We start from the raw sequence: 19,560 nt of genomic DNA, 5'->3' as shown, positions 1-19,560 counted from the left end.
AGAATCCTATATTTATTCATTCAACAAACATTTACATGTCAATAGCCTATACTAAAAACTGAAATCCCACACAATGCCTTAAATATAAAGATAAAATGAAAGAGGGGCTATCCTGTCCTCAACAGGAGATAACAGGAACATAAACACCTAAACACAAAGTAGAAAGTATAAGTGGAGTGAGAGGTGTTTCAGAAGTACAAAGGAGCTGTTACCCCGTCACAAAAATATATAACCCTTTCAACCTGCTTAAAGCAATTTCAACCTGCTTAAAGTAATTATTAACTCTTAGGCTCACAACAGCCAACTAGAGGAAGACAGGGGTTTTCCTATTATCATAGCTGAAGAAACTGAAACACAGAAAGGTTGATCATGTTCCAAAGTGTCAAACAGTCAAAGAAAAAATCAGGACACTTTGTATCATCTTTCCCTCAGGGGAGCAATTCGACATATGGTAAGCCTTTCGTAAAAGGAGAGAGTATTTTAGTATTGCAAGTAATCACATTCTCATATATGTATGTGAATGTTATTCATGTATGTGTATGCGTATGTCTTAACCTTGATTTCCATGAACAGGTGTGCTTAAAGCAAGGCAAAGCAACTGTGTACTATAAATATTAAAATAAACTTCCACTGCATTATAACATAATGGGAAAATAAGATACAATATGTCTCCAACAACTTGTGGTTATTTCTTGTCATTTTTACCCCTGTCTAAATCAGATTCTAAAATTGGTCTGTTTCTGAGTTTAAGCAAGTTGGTTCATTCAATAAATATCATTATGAAAGGAGACATGGAACATTTTCAAAAAATTACTAAAAATTAAATGACATCGACTCTTCAATATCCACAGGGAAAATCACATGTGACCCAACAGCAGCAGCTACTGATCGAGATGTGTTGAACGAACGAATATCTGTAGGCATTTTAAAATCCCAGGCCTGCTGCTCTTTGCACACTGTCAAGTTCTGCCTCCCATCGTTGCCTCACCAGGGTGCTCATAAGGAATGTAAATTTCAATATAATTGGGATATAATTAGGGAAGCAAATCTAATGCAAGTGAATATACTAATCCCAAAGATTAGGATTACTTATACCACTACTCTCCAAGGTTAACTCTGTAGAAGCGGCACTGTGGTATGCATTATCAGAAAAAGAAAAATGACACTTCCTGAGTAAACACTTTTCATAAATACCACTTATTCCCACCAACACGATACGTATCCAGTTAACGTGAAGAATTCCGTCTCCCCTTCACTATTACTGATTCCTCAATTACAGTTTCTCAAATCCCTCTTCCCCCCCGCCCCCCACAAAAGGTGCACTCATTGGCTTCGCACATGAAAACACCAATAATAAACGGCAGAGGTATACGGTGCCGATCTTTGCTATTTCCCCCGCTACCCACCCTTCGCCATTACACCCCAAAGTGCTTTGCTTAGAAAGGTGAACTAGTTTGCTCTTCACGCGCTTACCCATCGCTGTCACCCTCCCCAAAACCCTCCACGCTCCAGAGACCGTCACCAACTCCGTCTCACAGCGAGCCCAGGCCCGCCACCTGTGCCGGCCCCACCCGGGGTCCCGGGCGCTCCCAGTCTCCCTCTTCGGCCCTCAGGCACCGCACGCCCCACACCCCCTCCCCACAGGACAGCTCGCAGCCGGCCCCGGCCCGGCCGCAGCCCATTCTTCCTCCAAACTCCAAAAGCCTCCTCCACTCGCCCAGCCCAAGCTCCCCGCCGCGCCCGACTCGCCCCTGGGCGGCCGAGGGGAAGAGGCCGGGCGGCTGGGGCGGGTCCCGGCTAGCCGGGCCCGCGACGGCCCTCGCCCGGCGGAGAAGCCGCTCCGGCAGCCAGTGCCGGGGGAGCCTCGGAAACCCCGGGGCGAGCGGTGGCCAGGAGGCCGGGGCAGCGAGCGCCCGGGCCTACTCACCGGGAGCTGGCGGAGCGTGGACGGCGGCGCGCCCCCCGGTCTGAGGGGCAGGACGCGGCCCTGGCGCGCGTCCCCACCCGGGGACCTCGCTCGGCGCGGCGAGCCGGGAGCTCACTCCAGCAGCCGCTGCCGCCGCCGCTGCTGCTTCGCCACCTTGGCCGCCATCTTGACTCAACCCCTCTCCCTCCCCCCAGCCCGGGCGGCCGCGGCTAAGGCGGCTCCGGTGCCGGCTCCTCCTCCTTCCGGAGGTTAAGAGACCGACTCCCTCCGCTGGCCGAGCGTAGCTCCTACCTTGGCGGAGCTGCCAGGGTTCCCCGGCGCCGGGTCCCCACACCTCTCTCGGTCTGGCGGTGGCGGTCCCCTCGACCGGAGTCGGACCCGGGCAGCGCCGCGCTCGGCCGGAGCCAGCGCGCCGCCATCGCGCACCCGGGCTGGGCCGTCCACCGGCTCCCGTTGCCCCCGGGGTCTTCCACCGGGCGTGGGAAAGAAAATGGGATAAAGCTAGGGTCTGGCCCTGCGACCCCTCTGCGGCGCGGCGCGGCGCGGCGCGGCGCGGCGCGGCGGGACTGCGGCGGCCTTCCGGGGCCCGCGACTGCGGGAAGGGCGCCTGAGCCCCCACGCGCGGGGCCAGAGGCGTGCGCGGCCACCTACCCGGTATTGTCAGGGCTCCGGCTGTAATTCGCACCGGGACTTCGCGAAGTGTCTGGCGAGGCTGATGTGCTCGTGATGTCGGTCCTTAATCTAAAGTCTCTCGACCGAGGAGCCTGTGGCCCTGGCGAGTACCGAGAGCCCGCCGAGCCTCTTCTGCTGAAGTGACCTCGCGGTTCTTTGTAAGCGCATGCTTTAACTTTAGAGAAGCCACCATTCCACGTCCCCAAATTAAGACGGGAAGACAAAGTCGGTGCCTCCTCCGGGTAAGGGATGGTCTAATCATGTAATTACGGGAAAATCCCGCGGTTGAAGAGATGAGTTATAAAATGGTGAAGCTAGGAGAGAACGCTTGCTAAAGATGCGAGGGCTGTTTTAAACCCGTTGTAGTGTTAACACAGGACAAGGTTAGCAAACTGTACAGTGAAGGTTTAACGGTTCGGCTCTGAAATCGAGCAGGAACAGGACTTAATGTTGCATAGCGTGGAGAGAATTCGTAAAAGACGTGATGGGAGGCGTCTGTGTAAAGCTACCGCATGAACTCGACGTTTTCTGCCTCGAGCCACTGCAGCCGGTCCGTAGGACTGACTGAGACTCGGAACGCAATTTCCGCGACTGCAGTTTTCCCGCCGGAGTCGGCGTCAGCGGCATCTTCCCTACTGCGCAGTCGCGGTGCCGCTGGCACATGGAAGTGGTGGGGGTCCTGGGTTTGGTGGCCGCCTTGGTCCTGGCATGGGGTTTCCTCTGGGTTTGGGACGCCTCGGAACGAATGAAGAGTCAAGAGCAGGCTGGCCTGCTGGGAGGCGGAACTCGGACCCTCCTGGTGATCGCGCACCCCGACGACGAAGCCATGTTCTTTGCTCCCACTGTGTTAGGCTTGGCCCGCCTGAGGCACCGGATGTCCTTGCTCTGCTTCTCAGCAGGTAGGAGGCTGTAGGCGGGGCCCTGGGAGCCGGGGCTGTAAAGGGGATTTAGGTACCTAGCTATGTCGATGCACTTCTGTAAGGGTTCTGTGTTGTAGGAACAAAATGAATGCACCGGGCCTTTCTCTGGGCACTTCACAGAGAATCGGTGGTCCCAGCCTTGATGACAGTAGCAGCTAGCTTACCAGGTGAGTTGTTTGAGGAGTGGCAGTCCGCGACTGTCTTACTCCACTCTCTGATAGCAGGATAGAGGAGCACTAGAGAACTCATATCTGTTTATACATTCAGTTACCTCATATGTGCGGTGAGAATTGCGACTGTGTTTATTATCCTTGGAAGCTTTTTATTTGCAGAAGGATCAAGAATAATGATCTTGCTGTATACACCCAACAGAATCTGTTGTATATGGTTAACCCTATAATGTTTTATTTCTGACTATAGCAAAGGACTTTATTTAAAATCCGTTTTATGGTAGAAGGAAGCATATGTCAATTTGAAGATATAGGTTCAGATCATTACACTATAAAGTAATTTTTTAGGTAGTTTTGTAGCTTAACCCCCCAAATTTTTCAGTAAAGGGGCTTTTCAAAGAATTCAGATAATACAGAAAAGACCAAAAGAGAAAACAAAAATTGACCATGATTCTGGATCATGGTGACAATTGCGCAATTGTCTAAATGAAGTGGTTGCAGTGTACATATGTAATGGGTGAATTTTGTGGTATGTGAAAGTATTCCTCAATAAAAATTTTTTTCAAATGCCCATGATCTCGTTTCCCATTTGGTTGTGTGTCCAGTTCTTTTTTCCATACAGATTTTTCACAAAAATTACAATTTATACTATTCTATATTCTTTTCATCTTAATGTTAATTTTTCATTTAGCAAAAATTTTAAAAATCTGTGTGCACTGCACACATATTAGGGTGGCTAAAATCCAGAACACTAAGAACACCAAATGCTGGTAAGGGTGTAGAAAAACAGACACTCAATTCATTGATGGTAGAAATGCAAAATGGTATAGCCATTTTAGAATGCTATGTATGCATACAAGAACTGGGGTAAAGGCCAGACGTGTGGGGGGTGAGAGGATTCACCTGAGGCAGAGTGGGGAACAGAACAGGCAGATCAACTGGAAATACACTGCTGAGGGGAGCAGTGGGTGAGTCAGGAGAGGTCTGCTGTGCCATGTGGGTATCTCCTTGTGCTGCAGTGGCTTCGGATAGCTTCGTAGGTTGTGTCTTAACCCCTTGCGCCACCAGGGAGGCCCAGTTTAGCAATTTCTTGCAAAACTAAACATACTCTTACCATACCATTCAAGGACCATACTCCTTGATCTCTACCCAGAGGAGTTGAAAACTTACGTTGACAGGAAAAGCTGTTCACAGCAACTTTTTTCATTATTGTCAAAACTTTGACGCACGCAAACTGTCCTTCAGTAGATGAATAGATAAACTGCTACATCCATATAATGAAGTAATATTCATTGCTAAAAAAAAAATTACCTGTCAAACCACGAAAAATCATGGAGAAGACTTAGATGAATATTTCTAAGCAAAAGAATCCAATCAGAAAAGCTACATATTATATGTAGTTATGTGAAAATCTGGAAAAGACAAAACTGGAGATAATTAAATTTTCAATGGTTACCAGGAGGAGAAGGGAAGCACAGAATTTTTAGGGCAATGAAAATCTATTATATTATAATGGTGAATGCATGTCATTATACATTTGTCTAAACTCAATGTACAACATCAAGAGTGAGCTGAATGTAAACTATGGACTTTTTTTTTTTTAAGATTTATTTTTTATTTATACAAGCACTGGGTAGAAGCGCAGGAGGGTGAGAGAATTCACCAGAGCCAGAGCAGGGAGCAGAACAGGCAGAAGGACCCAAGTACACTGCTGAGGGGAGCAGCGGGCCGCAGGAGAGGTCTGCGTGCCATGTGGGACCCTCGCCCGGTGGCCAGGGATTGAACCGGTGCTGCAGAGGCTGCGGGCAGCTTCCCAACCCAGTGCTCAACCGCTGTGCCACCAGGGAGGCCCAAACTATGGACTTTCTTTTTTTTTAAATAAATTTTATTTTTATATTCCCCATACAATTGCAACCCCCTTATTTTGACCCCAATCCCTCCCCTCCCCACCACCCACCCCCCATAGAGTGTCTCTGGTTCATAGTTTTTTGTTGATTTTGATTTTCACTTTCTTCTATCAAACTATGGACTTTTGATGTCAATATAGTTTCATCAGTTATAACATGTTCCACTCTGGTATGGAAATTGGTAATTGTCCTTTTATGTCTGACTTATTTCACTTAGCATAATATTTTCAAAGTGCGTCCATACTGTAGCATTATCAGAACTTCATTCCTTTTTATAACTGAGTAATACCCCATTGTATGTATACGCCACATTATTTATTCATTCACCTGTTTATAGACATTTGGATTGTTGTCTTCATTTTTAGGCTATTGTGAATACTACTGCTATGAACAATAACTAGCTGTAGAAATGCTGTATTATCTGGAAATTCTATGCTTAAATTTTTGAGAAATCACTAAACTTTTCCACAGCAGCTGACCATTTTTCTCTTCCTACCAACAATGCACAAGTGTCCTAGTTTCTCCATATCCTCCTCTACACTTACAGTTTTCCATTTTTGTTTTACTTTGGTTTTTAGTTTTCTTCCAATAGCCATTATAGTGGATGTAAAAATGATACATCATTGTGGTTTTGACTTACATTTCCCTAATGATCTTCATGCACTTACAGGCCATTAGTATATGTTTGGAGAAATGTCTGTTCAAATGCTTTGTGCATTTTTGTATTCTGACCTCATTTTTAAAGGATGGTTTCTCCAACTGAGTTCTGTGGATACATTTTAATGGAAAAGGGTTGGGATCTTTTGGTTCAGCTTCCTTTGAGGAACCAAGACCTTTGGACTCTACTAATACTACCCCCTTTTATCTCTCCACCTTAGGATTAGTAGTTTCTTCTTGCTGTCTCTAATCTCTGGGTTGATTCACTCAAGGTTCCCTGTTTCACCCTAAAACCCTCCATCAGTTATGCATCAACTTCTTTGCATTCCATTTTAGCAGATGGACATATCAATATTTGATAAAGTTTCTGTTTTCCTGCATAGATTCTAACCAGTACAGAACTGAAATACCACTCTTTTATATTTAAGAAATGGTTCACCCTTTTTCTTCCACCTACATTTTAGAATAGCTTGGTCGTGTTCAGGGAAAAATCTTGCTAGCATTCCAGAAACTTAAGGAATTTCTTCAGATTCATGAAATTAGTAGAACACCAGGTATTCAAAACACAATGCCTTGATTACCAATATCATAAATTCAATTCTGATAAGTTAAAACTTCCAAAATAGAGGTCTGGGGATTCCCTGGTTGCCTAGGGGTTAAGTCTCAGTGCTACCACCCCCGCAAAGGCCCATCGCAATGGCTTGAGTTCAATCCTGGCCAGGGAGCTAACCCACATGGCATAGCAGGCCTCTCCTGTTTCGCCTGTTGCTCCCCTCATCAGTGTATTTAGTAGATCTGCCTGTTCTGCTCCCCACACTGTCTCTGGTGAATCCTCTCACCACCACCCCCACTTGGCCTACACCCCAGTTCTTCTACACAAAAATAAATAAAATCTTAAATAAAAAAATTGAGGTCTGGATAACCAAAGGAACAGGAGAGGGACTTTTTCTCTTTGCTATATATATAATTTGTTCCTGTTTTTATGCAAATTCTTTGCCTATTTAGAATGAATAAATTAAATTTTTAAATTAAAACTATACCTTTATTCATTGTGGTTTGTAAATGTGGGTCTTTACAAAGTGACTAAATTCTATCAGATGTGATTATGATTGCTAATTATTACTGAGAAGTATGTTATTTGAAGACAAAAGACCACTAAGCATACCATTTGCATGAGTTTATACACATGTGATGTAGTTCTATATAAATAAATCTACATTCCACTGATTTTGTTTTCTAGAAAAATGACCTCCAAACTTTTTGGTCACATTTTCCTATTTGTAAAAACTTTTGAAACATATGCTCCCATTATTTGTATATTTCTAAATCCTTAATATTCCTAAATCCTTAATTCAAACACAGAGCAGTAAAAACCTCCATGAGCACATCAGACCAAATTCTAAGTAGTTTCTTAAACCCTAATGAGTCTGATGTGCACAGCATCTTACCTTAATAATCACATCACTAGTATATTAGACTCTGTCGCCAAAGATCAAATAACTTTGGAACAAAGTAAAAGAGGGTATGCGTATGGGAATGGAGGAAACTAAAATGTAATGTCCATAATCTGTAAGTCTCTATCTGATTTTAAAAAAAAGGGGGGAATCCCTTTTTAGGGGGTTCATCCCTTTGTTGGATATAATATAATGGCTTTACTAACTGGGTTCAAACAGTTCAAAACTAGCACTGGAGAAAACCCTGCCAAAGTTTAAAGGATTCACAAAGGAGTTTTTCTCTAAGATATCTGGGACAGTAAGTGGACCTCTCTTTGTTCAGTCCTGCATGAGTGCCTACAGTGTGCTGGACACCAAAGTTGAGTGAGACCATGACTTTTAAAGTCAGTGACATTTAGGAAATTAATAATCCAATCATGGAGAAATGTTTATACTTAGGAACAGAATACTGGAAGTGACTATTTGCCAGGGAAATTAGGAGAAGGCTTTCCCACAGGAAATGTCATCTGATCTGGTTTATGAAACTGAATTGAAATTCAGGAAGAAAGGAAGAAGAGTATGAGGAAGGTAAAGGTAAAGAAACTGAGAAAAGAACTTTCACATATTATCATCTAATCCCCAGGAAAGCCTAAGGATTTTTTTCAACTTCTGTTCACAGCTTTTAAGTGGAGAGACTGGCTCAGAAAAGTTATGTGCACAAATCACACAAGCAATTATCTGCTACAAAATTTAATTAAGTAGTATATTAGACATTTGCACATATAAGTGCAAGTTAAGTGGTAACAAAGCTTCATTGTATAATATTTGTAAAGATACAGATGAATTGTACTTACCAGAACTATTCTTAAATGTATAATAGGAAAATAAAGACTAATCTATTTGGGGTGCCAGTGTGGTTGAGATCCCCCACAATCATACTAGAATTGCTAAGCTCTTCAAAGGAGTATATTTTCCTGAATGATGCCTGGGCATTTTCCTATAATATTCAGGATGCTGCCTCTTTTTAAAATAAGTATGTAACAAATATTTCAGGACTTTTTTTTTCAATATAAAGGAGTCCAAATTAATAGTGTGGCAGGAACCCCACTTCTTGTTATGAGTGGTTTTACAAGAGTCAATCCTAAATCAGTTGCATTTGGTGATACACCATGCTGCCTACAATGTGACTAAAATGCAAACCAACAAACATGGTAACTATAGAGATGGGAAAGAACTGAATGGTGATTCAAAAGATCTGTGCTACTGGTAGCTTCACAGGAATATCTGAGAGTAATCTTAGTACTGTATTTTCTTCAACTTTTTATCATAACCACAAATTTTTCAAGTAGCTTAATTCCTTTAGTGAGCAAGATAAGAATAAGTGAATAGATAGTTTCACTTTTAAAGAAACTTATCACTATATATTTGTTATCCTTAGGAAATTACTACAATCAAGGGGAGATTCGTAAAAAAGAGCTTTTGCAGAGCTGCGACGTCTTGGGGATTCCACCCTCCAGTGTGCTGATTATTGACAACAGGTAACTTATCCTTTAACTGTGTTGAAATTCATTGGCAAAAAATATGCAGTGGTACACTCAAAAGACACAAAAAAGCTAATGTGGGTGGATAAGAACATCTTATTTGAGAAGTCAACTTAAAATAGTTTCACATTTGTTTTTAAATGATGGTGTAATGAAAATACATTTTTTCAACTTCTGTTCAGATTTTGTGTCTTAAGATAGCTATTTCTCTTCAATCTTTAAAAAAGTTTATAACATTTCAAAAATACTGAAAGTATAAAGAACAGTATCCTGAATCCTCTTATGCCTAGTACCTAATCTCAGTAGTCATCAATCCTTACTGAACTTGCGTCTATCCCCACTGACCATTTTTTATGTATGGAATAATTGTATTTATTCATTATTTATGTATACAAGAACTGAGGTACAGGCCAGAGGTGCCAGGGGTGAGAGGATTCACCAGAGACAGAGTGGGGAACAGAACAGGCAGATCCACTGAAATACACTGCTGAGGGGAGCAGCAGGTGAGACAGGAGAGGTCTGCTGCGCCATATGGGTAGCTCCCTGGCCGGCCAGGGGTCAAACTCCTGCTGTAGAGGCTGCGGATAGCTTCACAGTGCTGTGCTTAACCCCTTGTGCCACCTATGTATGAAATATATGAGGCCCCTATGTATGAAATATTTTCAAGAAAACGTAGCCATCGGGTTGTTTCACCCTCCATACTTAGGACTACATCTCTTTAAAAGGTGGTGGTTATCTTTTTCATATGGCCACATCATCATCATCGCATCTAACAAAATTAGTATTAACAGCAATTCCTAGATCCTCCAACATCCAGTCTGTATTGAAATTTCCTCAGGTAGCTCAAAAATGTATTTTTGCATTGGTTGGTTCATTTTTTTAAAAGATTTATTTATTTATATATACAAGAGCTGGGGGGTACAGGCCAGAGGTGCAGGAGGGTGAGAGGATTCACCAGAGACAGAGTGGGGAACAGAACAGGCAGATCTACTGAGGTATACTGCTGAGGAGAGCAGCAGGCGAGTCAGGAGAGGTCTGCTGCGCCATGTGGGTTGCTCCCTGGACGGCCAAGGGTCGAACACATGCTATAGAGGCTGAAGATTGTTTCATGGTGCTGTGCTTAACCCCTTGCACCACCAGGGAGGGCCCTGCATTGGTTTGTTCAGATCAGAATCTAAACAAGATCCATGCATTATAGTTGGTTCATATTCTCCATTTAACTGTTCTGTCACCAGGGAGGTGACCCACATGGCATAGAAGACCTCTCCTGTCTCTCCCGCTACATGTGGGTTGTTCCCTGGCCAGCCCAGGCTTGAATTCGTGCTGCTGAGGCTGCAGATTGCTTCATAGTGCGGTGCTTAACACCTTGTGCCACCAGGGAGGCCCCATATACTGTATTCTTAAAGTAAGCTAGAGAAAAAATGTTATTAAGCATATTTTAAAGTCGAGAAAATAAACTAAAACTAAAACATCAATCAAGAAATGTTGGGCCTCCCCGGTGGCGCAGCGGTTGAGCGCTGGGTTGCGAAGCTGCCCGCAGCCTCTGCAGTGCTGGGTTCGATCCCCGGTTGCTCCCCGACCACTGGAGGAGGGTCCCACATGGCGTGCAGACCTCTCCCGCCGCCCACTGCTCCCCTCAGCAGTGTACTTCAGTCCTTCTGCCTGCTCTGCTCCCCACTCTGGCTCTGGTGAATTCTCTCACCCTCCCGCACTTCTGACTGTACCCAGTGCTTGAATGTATAAATAAATAAATAAATCTTTAAAAAACAAAAAACTTTAAAAAAAAAAAGAAATGTTGATCAACAACCAGTAAATTATTTTTTAATTGAAAAAAAGTCCACATATAAGTGAACCTTCACAGTTCAAACCCATGTTATTCAAAGGACAACTGTACTTCAGGTTGCATGATTTCAGGAGACATATACTATCACTTATACTATACTGATTCTAAGGTTTGATCAGTGAGTTCACATGGCAATGGTTGCTACCTTCCTTTTAAAGACCCTCATCAACCTTTCATGAAATATGAATAATTATTACTTGAGTCATTAACTGCAAGTTGCAAATGATGAGTTTCTACATGCCCCATGATTTCTAAATGCATTTAGCTGTAATTCTTCTATAAAGCAGATCTTTACTTATCAACTGGGGCTAGTTACCCCAATATATAGTTTTATCCATAAAACAAGATAAATGCTTAATTCTTTCCTTAATTACCATTTTCAGAATAAGGAGTTGATGGCCTGCATACCCCTATGGTAATTTGTTGCTTGCTTCTGGGCTAAGAGAGGGCACTTACAAATTTCAGTAGGAACTTATGTGAAACACTTATGGTGTTTCAATTTAAGTCATCATGTTCTGTGATACTCTAATTGTCTCATCTTTGGTCATTGGGCCCCTTCATGTTGGCGCATATGTTCTTTTGCTATGACCTCTTTAGTCTTTTAGAATTTCCTTGCTGTCAAAACCAAGATTTTTTAGTAGTCTTATATATTTTCCTGCCTGAGTCCTGAAATCATCCATACCTCCAACAAGCCTTGATTTCTCTTAATAGGATATGGTATTTAGAGTCCATAACAAAGATTACTAGGAGAGTTCTTTGCTATAGTGCTATTATTTCTTAATGTTACTTGACCTTTATAGTGGACAGTGTGTGTGTGTGTGTGTGTGTGTGTGTGTGTGTGTATGTGTGTCTTATTTTTGAGGAAAAAAATCAAGAATACTAATGATTATAATTCAAAGTTAATATTTCAGGGGTTTTATTAATGTCTTTGATTTTACAGTTAAACCTCTTTTCTCTTACATTGAAAGTATTGCTTTCAAACAACATGGGTATAATTATTTTTTCGTTAATCTTTTTAGGGATTTCATAAAATCCTTACAATGAAAAGGGGCTTTTATTTAATATATTTAGAAAAGAAGATATTGAAAAGCAAGGCTAGGGGCCTCCTTGGTGGCGCAGGCGGTTGAGCACCGCACTGTGAAGCTGTCCACAGGCTCTGCAGTGCGGGTTTGATCCCGGCCGGCTGGCGGGAATTCCCATGGCACTGCAGACCTCTTCTCTCTCACCCGCTACTCCCCTCAGCAGTGCATTTCATTCAGTCTGCCTGTTCTGTTAACCGCTCTGTCTCTGGTGAATCCTCTCACCCTCCCGCACATCTGGCCTGTACCCCGGTTCTTGTATAAATAATCTTTAAAAAAGAAAAAAGAGAAAACCAAGGCTAATATAATATGACTCTGATCATGATGTCTGCAGTTACTTTAAAATATTCAGAATAGGGGGGCCTCCCTGGTGGCGCAAGGGGTTAAGAGGCAGCCTATGAAGCTATCCGTGGCCACTGCCGCACGAGTTCGATCCCTGGCCAGGGAGGTGACCCACATGACAAAGCAGACCAGACCTCTCCTGCCTCACCCGCTGGTCCCCTCAGCAGTGTTTTTAGTCAGTCTGCCTGTTCTGCTCCCCAGTCTGTCTCTGGTGAAACCTCTCACCCTCTACACCTCTGGCCTGTACCCCAGTTCTTGTATGCATAAGTAAATAAATCTTTAAAAAAAATTCAGAATAAAAATACTTACCTATATAAATTAAACCAAAATGGCAAAATATTAACAGTTAAACCTCCATGGAAGGTACATGAGTGTTCATTATACTTTTAATTTTTCATTCATTTGAAAGTTTTTGTAGTGAAAAAATTTTAGGTATCATACAACATGCCTTTTCTCCTACTATTTTGAGGCAAATATAAGTATAGCTTATGGGCCTCCCTGGTGGCGGAAGGGGTTAAGATGCAGCCTATGAAGCCATCCACAGCCACTCCAGCAAGAGTTCAATCTGCAGCCAGGGGGCAACCCTCATGGCGCAGCAGACCTCTCCTGACTCGCCCACTGCTCCCCTCAGCAGTGTATTTCATTCAGTTGGCCTGTTCTGTTCCCCACTCTGTCTCTGGTGAATCCTTTCACCCCCGCATCTCTGGCCTGTACCCCAGTTCTTGTATGCATAAATAAATAAATCTTTTAAAAAATAATAATAGGGGCCTCCCTGGTGGCACAGGCAGTTGAGCGCCGCACTGTGAAGCTGTCCACAGCCTCTGCAGTGTGGGTTCGATCCCGCTGGCTGGCGAGAATCCCACATGGTGCAGCAGACCTCTCCTGTCTCGCCCGCTGCTCCCCTCAGCAGTGTCTGCCTGTTCCGTTACCCGCTCTGTCTCTGGTGAATCCTCTCACCCTCCCATGCATCTGGCCTGTACCCCGGTACTTGTATAAATAAATAAATCTTTAAAATAATAATAATAATAAATAAATAAAGCTTACTTTACTGTTACTGACCTACCTTTTTTCTTTTCAAATAAAAAAATATCAGAGACCTATGTAACAGCAATTGGGGTTTGTATCACAACATTTGGGGCTTAAAAATCTCCTTACCAACAACCTAACTTTTGTAATTTACTATAAATTTATTTGTACTTGCTTCCCTTTCTTTGAGGTTTTCCTTTTCTATTTTGGGATAATTTGCAAGAAGGTGATAATACAACTTAAAACATTTTGAAGTGACAGGTTCCTTTAAGAGTAGGCATTACAATCAGCTTAGTCCTAATTGGTTTTGGTTTATACCCTTAGAAGATTAAAATGAGTATATTGTTAGATGAAGGAAAGAAGTTACTGGCACAAATAGATATGAGTAAGTGTAATAGATTACAGTGAATGCTGAATCTGCTGGTGGCTCCAAAAGTAATATCTGTCCTCTCACATGTGGAGTCAACCAGAAGCAAGACAGTATAGGATGGTTCCCCAACATCATAAAAAAACCTAAGTCCTTACAGTCTTTCTATTCAACTGTCTTCATCATGTGAACAGGCTTCCCTTCAAGGTTACCTAGTGATTGCAGCAGTTCCAGTTGTCACTTGCTGACATAACTGTGTCCTGCTAAGAAGAGGATGTTTCCCCCCTGCACATCTCTTTATATACAGAGAAAAACCGTAAGTCTCTGGCAGACTTTATCTCTGGCCTCCTGCCCTGCATGATTGACCATCACTAACATCTGTCTACTACCTTCCCAGCTACTGTAGTAACTACTATATACTGGGAAAGTCTGTGTCTAATATTTTCTGCAGAGACTGCTGTAATGGCTATAGGGGGAAAATGCTCATTTTGTCTTGCTGTCTTGCAAAACCTGTATGCATTACATCCCAAATAGACTTGATGTTTCATTCAGTTAGGATAGTGAAGGTTTAGGGGATTGTCCTAAGCGGGGACATAGGTTTAGGACTACTTAGTGTACAGAAGAAGGAGATTATTTTAAGTGTCAAATGCACAGCAAAGAACAAAAGGTAGGTTAATCAGAGGTAAGGGCCAGAAAGATAAAATAGTTTCTGTGGGCAACACTGGGAGAACTGCCTAGAACCTTTAGAAGATCCATAGCAGGCAGAGCCTGGGTATGGGGAGAAGCTTACTGACTCTGATCTGATTAAGACCACATTTGTAAACAAAATCCAGTAGCTTGTTAGGCCTAAATTGTCATCATGCATTCCTGGTGAACTTCCTTTTTCATTTCAACTGTTCCTTTAGTTAGCTGCTTCCCCTGTCTCCCAATGGAAAAGGCAGGTGGGGAAGCTTAGGTGAGCAGTGACTAAATTAACCTTTGCAGAACAAGCCTCTCTTCCTGTTTGAACCTTCATGACATCACAACAGATACATAAACAATGAATAATGGAGAGAGGTAATCAGTATTGCATTTTAGAATGATCAACCTGATGACTCTAATGATAGAATGAAGAGATTAAGACCAGTCAGTTGATTGCATTTGTCCTAGTGAAAGGAGAATGTCTCAATTTAAAGTGCAGCATCTAAGATGGAGATGAGGCAATGATTTTAATTCATATTTAAGAGGCTGAAATGGTAGGATTTCAAGGAACAAAAGAAATTTTGGATAATGGAAATTACAGGCATAGGTGGTACCAAGGTAGCTAGCATAGTTTACAAAGGAGGAGAAATGAGTTATGGGAAAATAACAGGTTAGGCAGCTTAACATATAGGAAGATTAAAGCCATTGGAGTGGATGAAATTGCCTATAGATCAGCTGGAGTGATGAGAGTAGGAGAACCAGGGATATGAGCAAGAGAAAATGACAACCAATAATGAGGGAAAAAATTTTAAGTTTAATGTCATGTAAGTTGGGGGTGGGAGTGAAGGTAACTTAAGAAGACTGTGAAAAATTGCCTACCCAAAGAAAAATACCAGTATTAACAAAATCAATATCTTATAAAAAATAAAAAATTTGATAGCCTTTTTTTTTCACTAGAGTATTTTTAGCCATTTTCCACATCATGAAATAATCCTTAACAATATTTAATGGTTGTTTTAAAGATTTGATTAAAGTGTGTACTATAGTTTACATAACATTCTCCTACTATTGAATATTTAAATTTTTCTAACATTTAAATATTTTTAAATCTATTATAAATTTTTGGAGTTCTCTTTCCTTATTCCTAGATAATGAATTACTGCAACAAAGTAGTTTTCTTCATCTAGGTAAAGCTATTTTGAGTCATATTTTGCTATGTTATTAATGAGAATTTTTCTAATATATTTTCTGAGATTTTACTGCTGGTATGTAGAAGAATTATTGATTTTTATGTTTATTTTATTGAGTCTCTTAAGTTTTATAAGTAAGTCATTTGTAAATAATACTCATGTAATCTTTTTTTAAAGATTTATTTATGTATACAAGAGCTGGGGTTCAGGCCAGAGATTCAGGGGGTGAGAGGATTTACCAGAGACAGAGTGGGAAACAAAACAGTGAATCTACTGAAATACACTGCTGAGGGGAGCAGCAGGCAAGACAGGAGAGGTCTGCTGCTCCATGTGGGTTAGCTCCCTGGCTGGCTGGGGATAGAACTGCAGTAGCTTTATAGCTTCATAGTGCTGAGACTTAACCCCTTGCACCACCAGGGACACCCTAATCTTCTATTTTTTTTTTTAACATGTGTCTCTTATTTCTGTTGCACTTCTATTGCAGTGGAATTCCTTAAACTATGTTAAATAATTATGGTAAGAGCAGGCAACTTTATATGTATTAATGATTTAATTGAGAACACATCTAGTGTTTCTACATTAACTGGTTTAACTACTGGCTATAAAAGATATTCTGTTAGGCATTGTTGTTGGGAATTGGTGTTCATTGTGTTAGATTTTGGGAGGACTTCTGTTCATTTTGATGCTGTAGTGGCAGGAATGGACACGGTGCAGGTTTTCTGATCCAACAGACCGGGTAAAGGAGGAGTCAGAGTCCTCAGTGGCTTTTGCAAGGTCTTTTATTGGGATTTACCAGGTACACAGCAGGCAAGGGCGCTGGCAGTCCTCCCAGCCCCCAGCAAATCCTCACTCTATCTGGGCTCTCCAGTGATCTCTGCTTCTGCTTCTCTGCTTCTCTCTCGGCTTCTCTTTTGGGTTCTGCTACTTCTTTCTCGGCTCTTCTTTCCGGCTTCTGCTGGCGTCCCCGTGACGCCGCCCTTAAAAGCCCAGTCTCAGCCCAGGTGAATCCCATCTATCTATGCCCACACCCTATTCCAGGTGCCCGCCATCAGGCATGCATTCAGGACAAGGATCCATCATCTATCCTGATGGCGGGAGGGCAGAAAAGCCTGACATTTTTCCTTACCCTACAGATGCCCTGCAAAGAAATAGGAAAAAGTTTTTCAAATTTTTCTTCCGGGCCTCCCCTGGTGGTGCAGGCGGTTGAGGGCAGCGCTGTGAAGCTGTCCACATCCTCTGCAGTGCGGGTTTGATCCCCACCAGCCTCAGAGCAACCCACATGGTGAGCAGACCTCTCCTGTCTCGCCCGCTGCTCCCCTCAGCAGTATATTTCAGTCATCTGCCTGTTCTGCTCCCTGCTCTGTCCTAGTGAATCCTCTCACCCTCCCATGCATCTGGCCTGTACTCCAGTTCTTATAAATAAATAAATAAATAAATAAATAAATAAACGAACGAATAAATAAATCTTAAAAAAATTTTTTTCTTCCATTTTACTTGGCTCACTGTAAAACTATTGGGATCATCTCTATCTCTGCTAGTGGATTTTGCAATTTTTTTTAAAGATTTATTTATTCACGCATACAAGAACTGGGGTACAGGCGAGATGTGCGGGGAAAGTGAGAGGATTCACCAGAGACAGAACAGCGAACAGAACAGGCAAACTGGGGCCTCCCCTGGTGGCGCAGCGGTTGAGCGCTGGCCTGTGAAGCTGCCCGTAGCCTCTGCAGTACCGGTTCGATCCCCGGCTACACCAGTGAGGGTCCCACATGGCGCAACAGGCCTCTCATGTCTCGCCCACTGCTCCCTTCAGCAGTGTATTTCGTCAGCCTGCCTGTTCTGTTCCCCGCTCTGGCTCTCGTGAATTCTCTCACCCTCCCGTGCTTCTGACTGTACCCAGTGCTTATATGTATAAATAAATAAATCTTTAAAAAAAAAACAAAAAACAGGCAGACCGACTGAAATACACTGCTGAGGGGAGCAGTGGGCGAGACAGAGAGGTCTGCCTCACCATGTGGTATCTCCCCAGCCTGCCAGGATCAAACCCACACTGCAGGAGCTGTGGACAGCTCCACAGTGCTGCAGTCAACCACCAGGGAGGCCCAATTTTGCAATGTTTTAAAGAGTACAAATCAAGGCAGCAGACCTATCCTGTCTCACCCACTGCTTCCTTTAGCAGTGTTCTCCACTCTGTCTCTGGTGAATTCTTTCACCCCCTGCACCTCTGGCCTACACCCAATTCTTCCCCACAACAATGATGAATAACCAGGATAAAAAAATAAAGAGTACAAATCTAAAGCCAGCCTTCCTATACTGAAACCCCAGCTTTATCAGTTTAACTGCATTATCTGGGGAAGTTACTTAATATCTGTTCCAAAACTTCCTCCTCTGTAAACCTTGGAAGGCAATTTGTGAAAGAAATCATTTGCTTATTTTTTAAAAGATGATACGATTCACTTTTATTCTGTAGGTGTATGTTGTGATTTGACTTTTAGTAATAGTTATGATGAAAATAATGAGCTTTTGCTCAGGCACCTCATTTGCACAGTCTCCTACCTGTATAGTGTCAGCATCGGCCCAGCAATGCAAGATTTTTTTTCTTTTCATAGTCAGATTGAGTTGGGAGAACTGTAGTCAAACCAAAGATCCCGGCTTGATTATCAAGATCTTTACTCTCTTGTCATCTGTCTCAGTTCATTACAATTTTTGTGTATACTAAAGATCATGAAGTATCATCCTCTACTTGTGAAATACTACAGTAGAAAGAGAGCAAACTTGTGAAAAAAAGAAATAACTTCAAGAAGCCAATTTGAAGATTCACGGAAACGACATGTCTTAGTCTATTCAGGCTGCCATAGGAAAATACCAAAGACTGGGTGGCTTAAACCACAGAAATGTATTTTCTCACAGTTCTGGAGACTGAATTCTTAGATCAAAGTCCAGTGGGATCATTTTCTGGAGAGTGTTTGCTTCTTGACTTACAAACAAGTCTACAGTCTTCTCATTGTATGTTCACATAGAAGGAAGAGAAAAAATTCTCTCTTCTTATAAAGCCATCAGTCCTATAGGACCAGAGTGCCACCCTTGTGACCTCACTTAACTGTAATTGCTTCCCAAAGATCCTATCTCCAAATGCAGCCACTTAGGGAGGTTAAGGCTTCAACAAATGAATTTTGGAAGGACACAATTCAGTTCCTAGTAATATGAAACCTTTAGTCTTTCCGTTTCTCATTTTATGCCCAGAAAAAGTAGGGCTTTGGAATCTTACTTTAAGTTATTTACATGACTCAAAGAAAAGAATAAAAGGGAGGAAAAGAAAGGAAAGTTTTATGGAGGACTTACACTCATAATAGTAGCAATAAATATGCGTTAAACCATCAGTGCCAAAAACCATATTAAATACATGATCTCACTTAATCCTCAAAATAATCCAATTACTTTGCCCAAGTTATAGATAAGAAACTGTGGCATAGTGAAAGGTAAAGTAATTTGCTTGAGGTCATTCAGCTAATAAGTAGTAGTGCTAGCATATGAACTGAAGCAATCTGGCACCAGAGGATCTGTTTCAACCACTATATTTTATACCTGTTCCATGTCTGACACACACTTTCACAAAGGTCATCTCATTTAATTCTTAGACAAGAGAGGTGTTGTTCTCTCTTCTTGTTTCACATGAAGAAACTAAAGCTCAGGAGAATCTTCTGATGTCACACATTTAATAAATGGCAGTGCTAGTATTCATAGCCAGAAAGGAAGACAGAATTGATTCCTGACTTTCTGCAGGAAAGTAGGTCACTACTTTGTTAGT

The 19,560-nt window shown here is 42.4% G+C and overlaps 1 protein-coding gene across 2 annotated transcripts in view; it reads left to right on the top strand.

Annotated features, from left to right (window-relative positions):
• Positions 1–3,260: 3,260 nt before the first annotated feature.
• Positions 3,261–19,560, top strand: part of PIGL (phosphatidylinositol glycan anchor biosynthesis class L) — a gene marked incomplete at both ends in the record, with an annotated part of 55,033 nt that continues 38,733 nt past the window's right edge. For both annotated transcript variants that reach the window (XM_084237029.1, XM_084237028.1), the window contains 2 exons: positions 3,261–3,498; positions 9,125–9,224. In XM_084237029.1, the coding sequence (XP_084093155.1) occupies positions 3,261–3,498; positions 9,125–9,224 (338 nt within the window). The remainder of the gene's footprint in view (positions 3,499–9,124; positions 9,225–19,560) is intronic.

Source organism: Talpa europaea (genome assembly GCF_964194135.1).
Source record: "Talpa europaea genome assembly, chromosome: 7".
Taxonomy (NCBI): Eukaryota; Metazoa; Chordata; class Mammalia; order Eulipotyphla; family Talpidae; genus Talpa; species Talpa europaea.
Note: the sequence above shows the minus strand (reverse complement) of the source record. Positions and strands in the feature narration are given on the sequence as shown.